Genomic DNA, 19,591 nt, shown 5'->3' with positions numbered 1-19,591 from the left:
TGAAAACACGGAACAAAAGGTCATCGTGGGCACAATTTCCATGCATTCTTTGGAGTACAGTATTACACTTATCCTCAATGGTATGCACACAATACATTTATTCCAATACTTAATACATTTTTCCAAGTTAACCGTAAATGTAAGTCTCTCCATACAGTATATTTCGTTAACAATTCTAACCACTGGTCTCTTGTTGGAGGGTCAACCAGAAACCATTTATGTGTTATGGCTTTCCGACTGCTTGCTAAAAGTATTTTTTTATAATTATTTATCACTAGAACTAGAACTGTTTTAGGTATTTTTCCTAGGTGCAGTGTAATGAATGAAAAATCCAACTCCTCCCCTAATATTTTTCCAATTTCAGCTGCCACTTTATGCCAGTAATGCTGTATTTTTGAACATGCCCAGATATATGGAAATTGTTAGCCATGGAGGTTCCACATTACCTGTTCACCTGCGCATTGCTGTTAATTTGGGAGTTAAACAGAGTCTTATTAAACCCTTCCATCCAAACTCTCACGAGGATCTGGATGCTGTCTGTGCAGTCTTCCTCCGATTCTTTCTCCCATTTCTGTTTTACATAGTTTGACGTATGTTTTTTAATGGTTTGTATGTCCATATAATTATCAACTTCTTACTGTCTTCTTTTAAATATGCATTAATAAATGTTGTGATCAAAGTATCATCACGCATTATTATACATTTGACTTTTTATTAAAGTAATCCCTAACTTGCAAGTATCTATAACAATCCTGCTTTTCTGATCCAAATGTGTCAGACACGGCCTGGAAACTCAGTACATTTCTCTTAGAGCTGATTGAGCAGTATGTGATTCCTCTCCAGACCCGTTGTTTAAATCTCACATCTAACCAGATTCAAAATCTGGGTCATTTACTATCCACTTTAATACCCCAGCCTGTTTTTCTAAGTGTAATTACCTCAAAACCCTAAACCACAACTTCACTGAGAATACAGTCCTTGTTTAATTTCCTGAAACTCCTTTCAGCTAGATTTTTATTTCCATTTAAAGGTGTATTTATCTGTGCTTTCCAGATAGTAGAATAACCCTCCCATCCTTCTCTTTTGCCAGCTGCAGTGTCTTAAACCTGGTCCTATCCCATTCATTAAACTGGTTTTGTGATATGTGACCCTGGACCACAAAACCAGTCATAAGGAGCTATTTGATAGGATAGGACAATATTTGGCTGAGATACAACTATTTGAAAATCTGAAAAAATAAAAATCTAAATATTGAGAAAATCTCCTTTAAAGTTGTCCAAATGACGTTCTTGGCAATGCATATTACTAATCAAAACTTAAGTTTTTATATATTTACAGTAGGAAATTTACAAAATATCAACATGATCTTTACTTAATATCCTAATGATTTTTGGCATCAAAGAAAAATGTATAATTTTGACCCATACAATGTATTGTTGGCTATTGCTACAAATATGCCTGTGCTGCTTATGACTGCTTCTGTGCTCCAGAGACACATATGTCCAGAGGCGATGATTGAAAAAGGTAAGTAACAGTGGTAACACGTTCATTTTAATAATTTCTAATCGATTGCTCATGTCTAGTGGGAGCCTGGTGACTTTTATTTTGAAGACGCGTGGAGAGTTGACAGTGTCTGAGGTCACGCGCGCGCGCTCTCAGTGAGAGTTTAGCCGGAGCTCATGGCGTGTTTCTTCAGGAGGAGCGTCGCGCTGCAGGTAACCGCGTCGCGTCGCGTCAGTCAGCTCTCACACACAGCACTGATCGCAGCTGATCGCTCTGCGTGTTTTACAGCTCGCCAAGGCGTGTGGAGTCTCTGAAGACCTGTTTATCCCGCTCATCTCTGCAGTTCCAGTGTCAAAGAAACAGTGAGAACAAACACCTGCTACTCTATAAACCACTACACTTACAGCCGGTGCGATAACAAACTATCACGCGAGTTACTTTGTTTATTCACCGGCAGCTGTCCTGTCCCGAGTTACAGAGGCACTTCATTCAGGCTGAGGATTATTCGCTTCAGAAAGGGCCCTTACAGTCACCAAAAATATTTATTTTGGGTTTTTGTTATTAAAAAACAAAGTAAGCCCAGCCCAGGTGACAAAAAGTAACGCAGAAGTAGCTTAATGCGTAGCTTACCATAAAAAAGTAACTAAGTGACACAATTAGATGTAGAGTGGAGCAATATTGTAACACATTACTTTGAAAGTAACTTCACTGTTTATTGTCGCGTGCGTGTGTGCGCGCGTGTGCGTGTGCGTGTGTGTGTGTGTGTGTGTGTGTGTGTGTGTGTGTAGCTCATACATCAAGCATCCTCAAATCTGGCTCACTCCTGCAGAGTTCAGCTGTAACCCTAATCAGACACACCTGAGCACAGAGGCGGCTCCAGGATTGTTTTGTTGGGGGCTAAAAAACTAATTAAATTGAGAGAAAGTAATGAACGCCTAACTTTAGCTATCGTTTTTTTTAATATACAGCAGCTTCGAAAAAGGCATATTTAACTTTTTTTCCAGTGGTATTAAACTTCTCATATATGCCACTGTTATTAGTAATATAACTTCTAATGCCAACTGCCAAATATGACACTTACAAAGTAATACAATTTATGAATGAATATAGAAAAGAAAGAAAGTTGGGATTGTTCTATTTTATTTATTTATTTATTTATTTAAGTTATTAAAATTTTTACTTTTTTTTTTTTTTTTCACACACATCTAGTAATTTTTTTTCTGACCATCAAGTGTCAGTCACTCAATGCCAACGGTTAGGAAAACATGGTAAATTCTAACCATTTACAACAGATAGTGCCGATAATTCATGAAGCTATTTCCACACGGGCACACATTGCGTGTGATAACCTCCTCGTGCTGATTAGCATCGTATCATGTGTAGATGATAGCCAGAGATAGGCTGTTGTCAAAAGCATCAAAATTGGCAATATTAAGAGGTTTTAGCATTTCCAATTAATGTAGGCCTGTTACATTTTTCTTATTATTAGGTCTATAATTATTATTATTAACACTGCAGTCATCAATGCAAATTCAGAGCAGCTTTATTTCATGCACCGATTTTCAAAAACAACCTGTTTAATGAGAAACAGGCCTACGTTTCTTCTCATGTTTTTCTCTGAGCCACGAGAGGAATATTAAGGGAATAATTTAAGACCGTTATATACCGTTATCAGCATATGTTAAAGTAGATTCGTCTCTCGTTGTCTCAGAGAGAATATGCGCCGTTAATGCAGTTTTTTTACCTTCACTTTCTCTATAGTGAATTGACTGATGTTCACCGTCTGTGCGCGTTGCTTGCTTGAGTTGCTTGACCCCTCCCCCATATTACCAATTGTTTATAGGCTACATATTTTTTAGGTTTTTAATGTTTATTTTTCAATGTTAATGAGAGTGACGCCGAGAGTTAAAAAGCAGGAAAACCATTTGGAAATCCTTGGGGGGGCTGTGCCGGGGCTAAGCAAGCTTCTGATGGGGCTATAGCCCCGTCGAGCCCCGCCCTGGCGCCGCCACTGCCTGAGCAAGCTCATCAGAGTCTTCAGGATCATTAGAAAATCACAGGTGGGTGAGTTTGATCAGGGTTGGAGCTAAACTCTGCAGGAAAGTGTATCTCGCGAGCCAGATTTGAGTATGCTGCTGTAGAGTGTTGTGTGTGTGCCGTCTCAGGTCTGCCGCTGATCTGCGTGTGTCGGTGAACCGTCTGCTGCAGAGCGGAGCTGTCGCTGCTGATGATGGAGACCTGCAGACCAAAACACAAGCCCTGGCCAATCAGGTGAGAGCAGAGTCACTCTGGGAGAACACAATCATAGCTCACCCTTCAGATGTGACGCTTGTAGCTGCATCTGTTTTGATGAGCTGTTAAATGTTTCGCTGAATGACATCAGGGCCAGTATTCACAAAACATCTTAAAGCTAAAAGTAGCTCATAACTCGCCAATTAAGGAGAAAATCTCAAGAATAATTAAGGGCGTGTCATCCCTAACTCTAGGACTCTTCCATTTTTGCTCTAAGAGTATTTCACAAAGCATTTTAGCACTAAAACTAGCTCCTAAATCTGTGAAACGTTAGGAGCGGTGAAGAGACAAACTATCCTTAAACAGCTGACAGCAATCTGCCTCGGAACGTAAACATTTTAGAAACATTTGACGATAATGAGCTTTTAAAAAGGCATCACGTTTGGTTTTGGAGGTTATATTATATCCTTATATTATGTCTTTATTTTCATTACCCAGTTGGGCAAAACGTAACAGCTGTTCTTGCGTCCGGGTTGTAATTAAACCAAACAAAACCAATGTTGTTTATGAGGAGGGTTTATGTGAAGGCTGTTTATTTGCATATCCACTAATTGTTCACAAGAAACACACATGTAAGAGGCTGACATTAGCCTGCATTATTATTTGATTTTAAAATCTTTATTACATGATATCACACTCTACAATATTTCTATGAATAAATCTCGGACAGACTATCAGCCAATCACTGTGTGCATAGTTAATAAGCATGCTGACATCACCCATAGCAACGAGGTAAACCCCGCCCCTTACTGTGAGCTTCTCTCTATACCGGAGTACAAGTGTGTCTCAGCAGCTCTGTGAGTAGGTTTTAAGAGAAAACTCTTAGCTAAAAGCTTACTGCTGTTTAGGAGAACTGTTAGTGAGATGACCTGTGTCGTGATGTTGATGGCGGTCCTGGACGTGTGTTTCTCTGCTCCAGATGAAGCGGGATGCTGTAGTGGAGGAGGTCATCGCTGGCCGAGGAGTGATTCACTTCAGATTAAACAAGCTCGTCCTGGCACAGGTGAACACAATCTCCTGAGTCATTGTTCACGCACATAATGACTTCTCCCTGGGCTACAAAGATCAACACTATTCAGTAATAACTAAAATAAAACACAAATGTGTCATTTTTGATTATTAGTGTGGTTGAATCGGATCATCGAAGGTCAGTAGCAAAGTCATTGGTTAATAAAATGGGATTAAATACGTAAATGATATCTTATTTAACATATTTAATTAGTGCAGGTTTGTATAATATTCTGAGTTTGCATGTGACTGTTTTTATTGATTGTGAGGAACACTGAATGTGTTTTTGTGCAGGTGAGATGAGTAAATAATGTTGATATTTAGTCTAGAACTACAGTAAGATCATGTTCTTACTCCTGATTTCTCTCAACATGGCAACCCCAGAGCTGTCGTCAACACATGAGAAACACAGTAACTGGTGTGACCTATTTGGAAAAGTAACTCAGATATTGCCTTCTAAATTAAAAAGTAATGCATTGCTTTACTAGTTACTTTAAAAAGTAATCTGATAATGTAACTGGCGTTACTTGTAATGCGTTCCCCCAACACTGCTCACAATACTGGAGAAAAGATCTGTTGCTACTTCCATTTCATTGTGATTTGTTTCTAATTAAAGTGTGTCTGTTTGTGTCTCACACTCGGTGTTTCTTCAGAAACTGCTAGAGCAGCTGCGCTCCGAGCCGGACGGGTTCGGCGTGAACAGTGAGCTTCTGCGTCATCTGCGGGGAGGAAGGACGCTGGTGGAGTTCAGGTGGGTTCATTCATAGATCTGTGAGCGGCACGGAGACCTGGAGCACCAAACATCCACCCAACTCCAGCACAGGCCTGTCAACTCTCCATCTGTTTTAAACCAACAATATTTAGATCACCTCAAAAGAAAAAATAACTGCAATATGACTTTGGTTGTTTTAAATGTGCTATATAAATAAACATTGTATTGTATGTGAACTGCAAGGTTTGGGCACTTATAGTCCATATACAGCACCTGCTGCTGGGACTTTCAGCAGGACTTTCTAAAACACTTAACATAAAGGGGTCATCGGATGCAAAATTCACTTTTACATGTTTGAACTGAAATGTGTGTGGCAGTGTGTGTACACAACCACCCTATAATGATAAAAATCCACCCAGTGCTTTTTTTTGAATCCCTATAAATAATATTCCCTTTCTCAAATCAAGCCGTTCTCTGACGTCACACAGACAGGCCCCTCCCATGATTGTTGATTGACACTAGCGTTTTACCTTAGACCCACCGTGAGTGAGCTGTCATCACTCCATTGTTTAGACACTGGAGCAGATGTAGACAAGAATGACTCCTAAGAGATTGAGGTGTTTTGTTGTTGGATGTAATAATGAACATAGCAGTCGTCATTTACTCCCGACATCTGAGCCGCTGAAGACGCTGTGGAGTACGTTTGTTTTTGAAGGGAATGCATCCTCCGATCTGCCTAAATACGTTTATGTTTGCGTGAATCATTCGTGATCCAGCCTGACCTACAGAAGAAGTGAGTATTAGGTTCTTTCATGAATCTTTGCAAATCGTCCTTTCCTAATAATGTGCTAGTTAGCACGTTCTGTGGCTAAATGCCGCTAAAGTTTACCGTCTCATGAGAACGGCTCATCACCCCACGGAAGAGAGGGGCGGGGTCAGCAGAGCTCATTAGCATTTAAAGGAACATGCACCGAAACGGCTTGCTGAAAACAGCTGATTTTGACAGGGTAAAAAGGGTGTGGTTTTACACTACCAGTGAGAAATTTTAACTAAAGTATGTTATAGACTTTTCATTAAGATCTTAAAGAATCATATCAACTTGTGGAAAATGGGCATCCGATGACCCCTTTAATGTACTAAGTCAGTGAATTTAAAAGATCAATATCTTTATATACATACAATTGCAATGAAAATTGTTCAGCCTTCACTGTAATACATTACAAATGTAAGATTTTCCGAAGATCCAGAATGTTTAAAATAGCATCTATAACAGTTTAGTGGCATATTAAAAGTGATGACGTGAGTATATAATGAGATTTTGGAGTATAGGAGTTTTTTTGGTAATACAGCTATCAAGTCATTATTATTTAACGCCGCTGTTTTTAAATCACTTATTTGCAAGGTAGGGTAAAATATTGTGTTAAAACAAAAACAAGTCTTTGGAAACTCTTTAACAAGATGTAATTTGGTTGAGCTGTTACACGTATGGCCAAGTCAAAAGAGCTCTCTCCGAGACTACAGAGAATAAATAGTTTTGTTAAATTAGACAGGCTACAAGAAGATGAATGTGTTTTAATAGCTTCGTCTTAGTACATTAGTGCTTAGTGCAAACTAGGTGTAAATAACAGTCTTGCGGTGAAGGAAAGCCTTGTTTTGGCATGTGTAAGCTGAATAGCGCACCCGCTAGCTCACAGCATGTTTTGATGTAGCCTGTGGCTCTGTGGTGTTATACACTGAACTCTCTGTGCTTTAGTTCTCCAAACATCGCTAAGAAATTTCACGCCGGACACCTGCGCTCCACTATAATCGGTAAGATCTTTACTCTGTTAAACTAGTTCCCTCTGTCACCAGCAGAGGGAGGACTGTGTTTGTATCAAACAGATGATTTTAATGAAACAGTAGTTCACAAAACACATGTTCTCAGCTTGGTTTCTTTTGTAGGAAACTTCATTGCCAACCTAAAGAAGGCCTTGGGGAAAGAGGTCATTCGAGTCAATTATTTGGGCGACTGGGGAATGCAGTTTGGTAAGTTACCTCTTATCATTATTAACCTAGAGAAGTTAATGTGTGTCCCTGGAGCACAAAAGCAGTCATAAGCAGCACAGGTATATTTGTAGCAATAGCCAACAATACATTGTTACAGTGAGTCTGGTTTGATGGAGGTGGCTGGTGTTTGCAGGTCTGCTGGGCGCAGGCTTCGAACGCTCCGGCTCTCAGGAGAAGCTGAGGACGCAGCCGCTGGAGCACCTGTTTGAGGTCCGCTCTTAACAGACGTCTGTGTGTGTTTGGTTTGCACCGGCTCGCACGCGCTCAGATCTGTTGTTCTGCAGGTGTATGTTCAGGTGAACCGCGAGGCCGAGTGCGATGAGAGCGTGCGTTCAGCCGGCGCAGAGTTCTTCAGACGTCTGGAGCGGCGCGAGGATCAGGCCCTGGCGCTCTGGAGGCAGTTTCGCCAGATCACAGTGGACGAATATAAACGCATCTATCAGGTGATATCAGTTCTCGTTCGTGACGGATTTATGTGTTCATATCTGAGAGTGCTTGCGCTCAAAACTAGAGCTGCGTTTGAGGAACAGCGTGCAACGGTTGAGTGCTGTGTTGTCAAGTTTATCTTTATGCAAAAACACGGTTTAAATCATTTTCATGTGCATTTTAACTAATGCGAAACTCTAGCTATTCAGCCTTTGCCCAATGCATTAAATTATGCCAATTTTATGCACATTTTCGTTCAGGATTTCTTATGCACACACACTCATCACATCATCTGTGACTTCAGCAAGTTTGATAATCTAATGAGCATTTGACTGGACATTTGATATTGATTCGTATTGAATATATTTCAGGTGCATGTCAATTTTTCTTAAATCTCTCTCAAACAATGCTGTAAACTGTACAGATACTAGAATATTAAAAGTTAAAATGAACAACAAACTCTTAAAATCAGTGTATTTTCATGTATATAATGTATAATATTCAACACTCAAACAGCAAGAAAGAGTTAACACAGGCTCTGAATGTGTGTCAAAAACTGAGCGTAACTCACGATAATGAATAGAAAAAGACATGTGACCCGCTCCATCATTTTGAGTTGTTTTGACCCAAAAGCACATTGCTAATGGTATAATTATGTTTAAACTCTCTATACAGCCTATTATTATGACAGCAGTATATAAACATACATAAAAACAGGGTCTTAAAAAAATCTTTAATCACCCTTTTTCAAATTAAGGCCTTTAAACGTGCAGGAAGTCTTAAATTTACGGCAGTAAATGTGCATGCATGGTAAAAATGAATATCTTCCTCAGTATTTTTGTCGTTTTCCTACATAAATATCCAGATGTTTGTAAATCAGGATACATTTAGTTGAGACGCAAAATGAAGATATGAAGTCTTGTATCCTGAGAAACTGAATGCAATTACAAGAGAGTTTACAGAACAATTATCTGTCAATGAGGAATGAAAGTTTGTTTTCTTTTTGAGTCAAGTTGTTGTTTTGTTTTTTGTTGACGCCGGTGTCTGTGCTCTCTCAGCGTTTAGGAGTTCACTTTGACCATTACTCTGGAGAGGCGTCTCATCACAGTCAAACCCAGAGTGTGCTGGACGAGCTGATGACCAGAGGACTCTTAAAGACCACTGAGTACGACACGAATGGTTCACACAAAAATGAAAATCTGCTGAAAATGAGTGTGTTTCTTCATCAGGTTTGTAGAAATGTGTCTCTGCATCAGCGTCTCAGCAATGGATGCTCTGCAGTGAATGGGTGCCGTCAGAATGAGAGTCCAAACAGCTGATAAAAACATCACAATAATCAACAGCACTGCAGTCTCGGGGTGTCCCCGACTAAGGATTTTCATAGTTGGATCAGAATTGTTGAATCTTGCCGACAGTCGACTGATAGTCGAATCATATGTTTGGGGACGGAAGGCAAAATACATTACATTCCACAGTCGTAAATACTGACGTTAACACACAGGGATAATGTGTAACGGACGCCTCGCAGATACAAGCGGGGTAAATAATGTTTTATGTTTTGATAAATAGATAGTTAACATTAGCCGGCGGCATATCGTGTTGTTTATTACTTATGAGAGCTGATGAAACCGGAGATTTGAACTAAATAAAACCAAATAATCCATACATAAGATGAAATCAACAGATGCAAGAAGTATTCGATGAAGTCCGTGTGCATGTTTACTCTAACTGTATAGAGATTGTAACAAATATCCTGCTAATGTTTCTGACTTGGAAGCATACTGCCACATAAAACTCCTTATGAGCTGCCGTGAAAACTGCTCAAACACAGCACTTTCACGTATATTCTTGTCCCGTCCATTGCTCTTTCGAGTGTGAATCCCACATAAATATGTGGATGTCACTCCCGAAACTTTGCAGCGTGTATGTGACCGAAAAATAACATTTCTATACAGATTCTGAATGGATTATAGGCTGTATAGCCTAGAAAGCACACAAAGAGCACTGCTTTATTATCACTAAAAAACTGTCCTCGTCTTGGTTCATCAGAGGATTCACAAGCTTGCCTTTCACTTTCAGTAAACCTTTTGATTCTCTCCAGAGCACAAACACAAAGCAACGCATATATTGCCTGATCAGTTCCGCCAATATGACAGTGAGTAGATAATATCTGGAGTTTTTCAGCACCTATGTTCACAGCATCCAAAAATCACATTAGAACTGGCTGAAAAGGATCATGTAAAGTTAAAAGCTTCTTACTTTTCACATTCTTAATTACAGCATTATCTTAATTGGCTGTATATTAACTTATTGGGAGAAAACTGGTAGTTCTGTGTGAAATCAGACATTTGAGCAGATATTGCCAAAATGGCGCGATCATAACACCTTGCAAATATTGGACTGTGAGACTGGTATCGACTCAGGCTCCTATCCAAGCATCGAATCTTCAAGTATCAGGGTCACAGCACTCCAGTCCATCAGTTAACATCTGGAGAAGACAAACGCTGAAACAAATCCATCATTAAGGTGTTTTTAACACAAATACGAGTCCATAATCCATAATAACGCTTCCTCCAGAGAAAAAGTGTTCTGGAGTGAATCAGGAGAGAAATCTGCAGATCAAGCAGCGTTTACAAGACAAAACAGCTCTAAACAAATATGTGGCTGGATTTTGATGAGAGAGACAACAGCAGATGCACTTTTTCACTGGATTATTGATTATGGACCCCTTATCACTTCAAACATTAATTTGTGTGAACGTCTGTCAGTCGGACATGATGAATGGTGGTGTGGTAACTGCCTGTGATTGGTTGTTGCGCAGGAAGGGCACAGGTGTAGTGGATCTGTCTGGAGCGGGCGACATGTCGTCTTACGCCACACTGGTGCGCAGTGATGGGACGTCTCTGTACATCACCAGGTGTGTGACACACCTCTCTGACACACACACACACACACACACGTCTGCTGCCATAACACGAGTCGTTTCTGTTTGTTTAGAGACGTCGCAGCTGCGCTGGACAGGAAGCAGAGGTTCGGCTTTGATGAGATGATTTATGTGGTAAGAACCGTCAGAAATCACTGCTAAACCACACAGCTCTGTCTCTCTCTGCATCAGCTCTGCTCTCTTTCCCTCTTTAAGACAGATAAGAGTCAGACCAGCCACTTCAAGCAGCTCTTCCACATCCTGCGAGCCATGGGACACCAGTGGGCAGAGAGGTACACACACTCACGCTCTCTCACACACACACACACACACACACTCATTCACTCTCACACACACACACACACTCATTCACTCACACACACACACACACACACACACACAGTCTCGCCCCGACTCAGCAGATCTGTTCAGTGTCTCTGATCAACACACAGCAGTGATTCATTACTGAATGAATCCACGGTTTTGAATGAATTGAGTAAATGATTCAGTGACTCACTTGCTTCATTTCTGAATGAATCGGTTGTTTGTATGATTATTGAAGCTTTAAGGGCTCACTGCAGGTTTTATCCTAAATAAAAGCTTGATGGTTTAACTCAGTGTAATTTTAATATCTTTGAGACACTATTTTTTTGTATTAATATTTTGAATCAATTTTAGTTTGAATAATTTTGTTGTGTTATAGTAATTTTCATGTCTATATATTGTTTATTTTTTATTCTTTCAACGTCATTATTATCTTTTAGGAATAACCTTAAACATACATCGTGTGTATTTGTTCTTATATTTGTTGCAGGTCAACATGAACAATGAACAAACTAAAAACAATTGACAAAATTCTATAAATAAATAATACTTGAATCCAACGGAGGGACGTTTATGAACTTTTAAAAGATCAAATGATGCATCCAAAGTTTTGTCAGACGAACCTCTTAGATGTAAAATATTTTCTTGAGGTTCCCGCTGAGATTTTAAGTTAATATTTCAACACATTCACATATTCACGCTTCTTTATATTGGTTAATGGTTACATGCATGTGAACAGATAAAATATATCTTTTTAGTAAGTGTTTTATTTTGTAGTTAAATAGTTATTCTTAATTTAAGTTGTTATATTTAGATTTGTTTTTCTAAAATTATTTATATATAGGATTGCACAGCTTGACCAAATGATAATGCTGTGCATGATTTTGTCATATATTGTGACATGATGTTTAATTTCGTTTGATGCTGCTGAGACTGTACTGCTGATGGAAGTGCTTATAAGGGTCTTTACACTTGTTCACCCTTCATAAGAACCATCACAACAATTACAGTACAAATATCGATGTCTTAAATTTTTCACTATTAAACGTTCAAATCCTCAAGCTTTTATTCTGACAGATTACTGGTGAAATTCTGCACACAAAAATGTTGGGAATGATGTGAATGTGTTAAACTCACAGTGGCAGCAGAGATGCAGCATCTACTGTCGAATGCTGACTATATGCTCAATCTCCTGAAATCATCTCTGCTCTCTCAATCTGCTGACAGTCTTTTGAGTGTTATTGGCAAGTAGGTCTTTTTGCCACCACTTCCGCATAATCAAAACTCTGATCCATACAGAAAATGTAGTGCTTTTCTTGCTGGGTTACTTTGATGATATTTAATAGTTTATTCAGGCATCAAATGCGATGGGGTTTGTGCCGTAATGCTTTAAAACAAAGTGTAGCATGGCAAAGATGACGTAGAGTTTCTGCCATAAATGTGAGTACTGCTGATCAAATACACAGCGGGTTCATTCTCATTCAGGACAGAGACACACCTTTTCAAAATATACCTTGAACTTAATGACCATAAAAGTAGTAATTCTCTCATCGACACACCTACTAACCAAACATCTTGCAGTATTATGTGCTTTAGATATCTTTTGCAGGATCTTTTGCCTTGTTTTTTTAAGAACATGAAGCACTCTGGTGCTATTAGTTGACCGCACATCATCCCACAATCCACATCCAATGGAGGATGTATCCATGGAGAAATTAAATAGTGTTTCTGAATTCCAGATCATTTTATGAGACGGTGGTGGTATTGTTCCTCTGGAGTGAAAATATTATTTTTTTGCCTATTTTGTCATATATTCTGTTGAATGCTTCCTCGAGCTGGTTATAGCCTGATCTTAGATACTACTTTACTAGTTTTCATGCTTGAAACTGACATTGTTCCTCTTGATTAAAATGCAGTTTCATATTGCCTTAAAACCTAGTGAAGCCCAGTGCCTGCATCTGTGATCGAACCGTTGGTTTTTCTATTTGTAACTACTTTACTAATGTGCGCTGAATTCGTTGATCTGTGTTCGGCTAAAACATAAGAGGTCGTTATTGATGATGCTAGATCAAATCTCAACACCGGAAATATTGCATTAAATAAATATTGCAGTGTATTTACCAGATGCCATCAGAAGACATCCGTATCCAAGCCAGTTCACAAAACTGCATTAATCAAAAGTCTTCTGTCAGCCTGAGAGGTGATGATTTTAAAAACTGAGCAGAATTTATTGATTGATCTTAGTTGTGTATGCTTTGATGCTCAGACTTAGTCTGACCGGCACAAAACCAACAAGTTGTGTTAAACCAAACTGATTCACATCAACATTAGGTGTGTAACGGTACGCGTATCGTGTATCGAACGGTTCACGGGCATTTTCCAAATGGAAGTGATCATCCCTATCCCCTTAGATGGGGACTTTGGAGTGAGCAGGGCACGTGCGTGTCATTATTTCGTCGTTTGGAATGCACTTGGTGAAGGCAGCGTAATTTCCTCATTTCCTCATAAAAATATACATTTTAAAGTTTTATATATATTATATAGCATTAAAAACTTTTTAAAATATAAAATGTATGTTTATTTGCAACAGTTATGCTAACAACAATAAAAAGACTTTTGACAATACCCCCCACATGATTGTAAAGCGCTTTGGGTGTATTGCAATACACAATAAAAGCGCTATATAAATGCCTCATTCATTCATTCATGGCAACATCTGCTGACGCACACCGTGCTGCGTTGTCACGGGAACATCCCAGCTGAAGATAATGAGGAAATTATGCACCCTTCAAGTGCATTCCAAACGACTACATAATGACACGCACGTGCCATGCGCACTCCAAAGTTCCCACTCCAAGGGGATAGGGATGATCACTTCCATTTGTAGCTGCCTGTGAACCGTTCGATACACGATACGCATACCGTTACACCCCTAATCAACATCCCATAAAACCTTGTAATTGAGACATTCCCTCATATCTGTGAAGACACGTTCCATGAAACCCCACAAACAACAATAGCAAGCACTGCAAGAGCAAGGAAAACAATTACCAATATAACATGAAAACGATTATAAATGATAAAGCAAACTTGAGAAAGTAAATCACAACATGGATGTATGGTTTACACACAGACACAGACACAGACACAGACACAGACAGACAGACACAGACACAGACACAGACACAGACACAGACACAGACACACACACAGACACAGACAGGCTGCTAGTGAAACACATCCTCAGGTCCTTCAGTACATTTTCTTCTATTTCACTTCACTGAAAACCATTTAACAATTACAGCATAAGTGTGTGTGTGTGTTTATGTGTCAGGTGTGTTCATGTGGCGTTCGGGCTGGTGCAGGGTATGAGCACACGCCGCGGGGAGGTGGTGTTCCTGGAGGATGTGCTGGAGGAGGCGCGCAGCAGGATGCTCAACAACATGACGCAGTCCAGCAGTGAGAGAAAACACTTACTGATTACCCTAACCATGACTGACCATCCACAACCATAACTGACCATCGCTAACCATAACTGACCATCACTAACCATAACTGACCATCGCTAACCATAACTGAACATCACTAACCATAACTGACCATCCATAACCATAACTGACCATCACTGACCATCACTAACCACAACTGACCATCCATAACCATAACTGACCATCATTAACCATAACTGACCATCCATAACCATAACTGACCATCACTAACCATAACTGACCGTAACCATAACTGACCATCACTATAACTGACCATCACTAACCATCACTAACCATAACTGACCATCACTGACCATAACTGACCATTATTGACCATCACTAACCATAACTGACCATCCATAACCATAACTGACCGTAACCATAACTGATCATCTCTAACCATAACTGACCATCCATAACCATAACTGACCATCACTAACCATAACTGACCATAACCATAACTGATCATCTCTAACCATAACTGATCATCTCTAACCATAACTGATCATAACCATAACTGATCATCTAACCATAACTGACCGTCACTAACCATAACTGACCGTCACTAACCATAACTGACCATAACCATAATTGACCATAACCATAACTGATCATCTCTAACCATAACTGACCATAACCATAACTGACTGTCACTAACCATAACTGGTCATCTCTAACCATAACTGACCGTAACCATAACTGACCATAACCATAACTGACCATCACTAACCATAACTGACCATAACCATAACTGACTGTCACTGACCATAACTATAACTGATCATCTCTAACCATAACTGACCGTAACCATAACTGACTGTCACTAACCATAACTGATCATCCCAAACCATCACTTAGGGATCACTTAGGGTAACTGACCATTACATAACTAACCATAACGGATGATTTCTAACCATAACTGAACATTCCTAACCATAACTTACCATCCCGAACCATAACTAACCCCAACCATAACTGATAATAGTTGGAAAACTTGTATAGTTGTCAATAGAAACTGCAGCAAATATCTTGTTTCTGTAGCTTGTCAAAAGAGGAAAATGCATATTAGAGAGATTGATTATGTTGATCAGAATAGAGAAAGATGTCAAATTGACTTCCTCGCTCATTGTGTTAGAAAAGTTTTAATGTACAAAAACAACAAGATTTATGATCGTTTCATGAGTATGTGAAAAGGATCTATAGCTGTAAGCATCTTTGTTTCTTAACAATCGTTCACTAGCTGCATAAAAAAACAAAAACAAATTTTTAAAAAAACCTTGCGTAACCAGTCAGATTCATTTCATTAGGATTCGTCCACTTGTTCTAATGAATCACAAACGCCATTCATTCATTTATAAAGAACTTTAAGTCAACTAACATGACTAATAACACAAACAAAAAGGATAAAACGGTAAAGACAATAAAATTAATCTAATGAGTTGATGTAATCAGCTTCATGAAAGTGAAATCATTCAAATGGAAACCTGTGATCACTCGGCCTCTATTCACAGCCGCAGTCTGGCATTAGTGGTTAGTTTTTGGATAACTGAGGCTCTTTCTGTATGTTGTGTAGCTTCTAAAGTGCTGGAGGAGCCGGAGCAGACCGCAGAGAGGATTGGGATCAGTGCTTTAATCATACAGGTACACACACACACACACACGAGAGAACACAATCATGCTTGATTTCCTATTGATATTGGTGACGCTCAGACTGAGTGCGTGTTTTATGGCGTGCTGATGTTATCAAATGTTTGTCAGGACTTCAAAGGGCCGCTGATGTCTGACTATAAGTTTGATTGGGACAAAGTCCTGCAGGCTCACGGGGACACGGGTGTGTTTCTGCAGTACACACACGCCCGACTCTGCAGGTACACACACACACACACACACACACACACGAACAGTGTTAAACTGCTGACTCGTGTGATGTTCAAACACATTTATAATCCGCCTCTCTGTGATTCTTATTGAACAATATCTGTGTCTCATAACTGCATCTGTATCATGTCACTCCATACTGTCTCACTTAAAGGAATAGTTCATGCAAAAATAAAAAATGCTACAAATTTACCCTCAGGCTATCCAAGATTAGGATGAGTTTGTTTCTTCATCAGATTTGGAGAAATGTAGCATTGCATCACTTGCTCAGCATTGGACCCTGTGCAGTGAATGGGTGCCGTCAGAATGAGAGTCCAGACCGCTGGAGCGTGTGGAAGTGCTCGTGAGTGTTGATGTTCATGTTTGTGTTCACAGTTTGCTGAGAAGGCATGCGAGTGAGACGCACTCCTGCTGTGACGTCTCTCCTCTGGTGGACAGCAGAAGCGTCTCGGTTCTCCAGCACCTGCTCAGGTGAGCTTCACCTTCATCACGTGTCACTCACGCAGCAGTGATTCTCTGAAGCCAGTAAAACATTCCTTACAACTCGTCCTTCAGCGCTGGCATGTGTGCAGTTCCAGGTCTAGTGACCGCAGTACTGTTCCACATCATGTCAGTTACTTCCTTACAGCTGACAACAGCAAAACAACCAAAACCCACACAGACAACAATAAAGCTAACAAATATGGCTAAAAATGAAAAGCGACTTTTTCAAACACGCACAAACCTCTCTCTCTGATAATGGCATATATAATGTTTTGGAATGAGCAACGGAGGCTTGTGATGCGACGCACAAGAAACGAGATGGTTTTTATGGACCGAAACCTGACAAATGTCTTGAGAGACGGTAATGCTGCTATAAGCAGACCGCTGAAGGCGCTCCTCTTTACTACCTCAGTTGTGTGCTATTTTTCTATGATTCAGCAGCCCATTGTTAATTATTAATCTCTCATCACAGTGCAGAGCCGTTAGGAGCGGACGACCGAGAGACTGATCCATGTTGTTTTTATATGACTAATAATTATGTTTAAATATATGAAAACCAGTATGCAGTTTTGATGCAATTATGAAGAAATAATCAGGTCAACAACAATTTGCCTTAGCATTTAACCAACATAAATGAAAATGACATGATTATTTATAGTGCTGTCAAACGATTAATCGCATCCAAAGTAAGTGTTTGTTTACAATGAGTGTATACTGTGTATATTTATGTATGTATAAATACAAACACATGCTTGTATATATTTAAGAAAAATGTTGTTTTATATATTAAATATATTTATATATAATATTATATAAATGTATATACATGTAAATATTTTCAATATATATACTGCATGTGTGTGTATTTATATATACATAATAAATAAACAGCACACATACATATATTATGTAAACAAAAACTTTTATTTTGGATTTGATTAATCATTTGACAGCACTAATTATTTATGGAAGCCCGTTTCCACCACTGAATAAAAAATATAAAAGCTAAGTGCGACTTTTGATCTCACAACTCTTGACTTTTTTCCTCGCAATTGAGATATAAACTCAGAATTGCGAGATACAAAGTCAGAATTGTGACTTTTTTTCTCAGAATTGTAAGTTATAAAGTCATTTCTAAAGAGAAAACCTGATATGTTCTCAGAGTTTATATCACAATTCTGAGAACAAATAGAATTGGCCGTTTATATCTCACCATTCTGACTTCATTTCTCACAATTGCAAGTTTACGTCTCACAATTGTGAAAAAAAGGCTGAATTTTCAGAGTAAAAGTCACAAATGCCTTAATTTTTTTTTATTCAGTGGTGGAAATGGGCTTCCATAATTATTAGTAGTAGTAGTAAATTTAGGCTTTGTTTTGTAATGGTAAAGGCTTTGTTTTGACTCGTCTGCTGATGGTTTGCAGATATGATGAAGTTCTGCTTCAGTCGGCGAATGAGCTGCAGCCCCGACACCTGGTCAACTTCCTCATGACCCTCAGGTACAGACACACACTTCAGCAGAGGACAGGTGTGCATCACAGCCTTGTCGTGCATTCAGCTCTGCGTGGGAAGTCTGTTACCACATCCGCTGCAGCAAAATGTCTTTTTTAACTCCGCATCTACAAAGTGATGAACAAATGATGCACATTGGGTGTTTTGTTGAAATAGTTTTATTGTAAACCAAAAAAATCATTCATTGTAATGTATGATTAATACAGATGCTGCATTTACTGCATCTGACAGATTTTCCCATTCACACACCCTCAAGCCTGAAAAAATGCAATTTCCCACTTTAGTTATGACTTTTGACGTGATCCTTCTGATCATAGGGTTTAATACGCAACTGTCATCATCATTTGCTGAACAGTACATAACAGGCACTGGAATAAACACATCTATCGGTACAGTATGTGTCACATGACCAAACATGACGGATGGTTTTCAGATAACCTCTGCTTTCACAGGCCCACCTGCAGCACTTTCACTTTTATCCCCTTGCGAAAGCTTCTTCAAATCGCTTGGATGAAAATGCTGTGGGCGAAAGGCCAAAACACAAAGATGTGTGTCTGGGTTAATGTAGATGTTTGTGTTCTCAGTCACCTGGTGGCCTCGGCTCATCGAGAGCTGCCTGTGAAGGGAAGCTCAGCGGCCGTGGCTCAGGTAAACACACTTTTAGAGTTTCAGATTACATGCATTCATTGTGTGCTGTGATTCCGGCCTGGGCGAGTGTTATTACTCCGAAGTGCTGGTTTGAGCAGCTGTGCTTGTGATGAAGTCAGGCTTGATGGTGTCTTTGTCTCTTCAGGCCCGACTGTGTCTCTTCAGCGCCGTCCGCTCGGTTCTGGCCAACGGCATGAGGATTCTGGGCATCACGCCGGTGGAGAAAATGTGAATTTCTGTTTGTTAATCTCTAAATAAAAGTCGTCTTTGTTTGTGCATGTTCGTTTCCTGGTACAGCAAGTGAATTCACTTTTGAATTATGCTATGCAAGCCACTGAGAACAAGATG

The 19,591-nt window shown here is 39.5% G+C and overlaps 1 protein-coding gene across 4 annotated transcripts; it reads left to right on the top strand.

The window, feature by feature from the left end:
* The first annotated feature begins 1,585 nt into the window (after nt 1-1,585).
* rars2 (arginyl-tRNA synthetase 2, mitochondrial) lies at nt 1,586-19,521 on the top strand. 4 transcript variants are annotated; one of them, XM_058755589.1, is made up of 21 exons: nt 1,677-1,715; nt 1,792-1,865; nt 3,395-3,563; nt 3,669-3,774; nt 4,715-4,798; nt 5,457-5,554; nt 7,269-7,324; nt 7,457-7,540; nt 7,695-7,771; nt 7,846-8,004; nt 9,046-9,152; nt 10,809-10,904; nt 10,985-11,045; nt 11,127-11,203; nt 14,569-14,693; nt 16,296-16,363; nt 16,481-16,590; nt 16,976-17,071; nt 18,508-18,582; nt 19,180-19,243; nt 19,389-19,521. In XM_058755589.1, the coding sequence occupies exons 5-21, from the start codon at nt 4,715-4,717 to the stop codon at nt 19,473-19,475; spliced, it is 1,524 nt and encodes a 507-aa protein (XP_058611572.1). In that variant the 5' UTR covers nt 1,677-1,715; nt 1,792-1,865; nt 3,395-3,563; nt 3,669-3,774; the 3' UTR covers nt 19,476-19,521. The 4 variants fall into 4 exon arrangements, 3 of the variants coding, with proteins under 3 accessions (XP_058611570.1, XP_058611571.1, XP_058611572.1); XR_009267554.1 differs by lacking the exon at nt 3,395-3,563 and having other exon boundaries at nt 1,586-1,715; nt 18,913-19,243; XM_058755587.1 differs by lacking the exon at nt 3,395-3,563 and having other exon boundaries at nt 1,586-1,715.
* Nucleotides 19,522-19,591: the final 70 nt, after the last annotated feature.

The sequence above is a fragment of the Onychostoma macrolepis genome, chromosome 20, assembly GCF_012432095.1.
Source record: "Onychostoma macrolepis isolate SWU-2019 chromosome 20, ASM1243209v1, whole genome shotgun sequence".
Lineage (NCBI taxonomy): Eukaryota > Metazoa > Chordata > Actinopteri > Cypriniformes > Cyprinidae > Onychostoma > Onychostoma macrolepis.
This window is presented reverse-complemented; position numbering and strand designations above follow the sequence as displayed.

Excerpts from the sequence above, each read along its gene's own strand:
- rars2 (XM_058755587.1), top strand. The coding sequence starts at position 1,680 with ATGGCGTGTTTCTTCAGGAGGAGCGTCGCGCTGCAG. Across the intron at positions 14,694-16,295 it reads CAACATGACGCAGTCCAGCA|CTTCTAAAGTGCTGGAGGAG; the intron begins GTGAGAGAAAAC and ends TATGTTGTGTAG. Across the intron at positions 17,072-18,507 it reads GTTCTCCAGCACCTGCTCAG|ATATGATGAAGTTCTGCTTC; the intron begins GTGAGCTTCACC and ends GATGGTTTGCAG.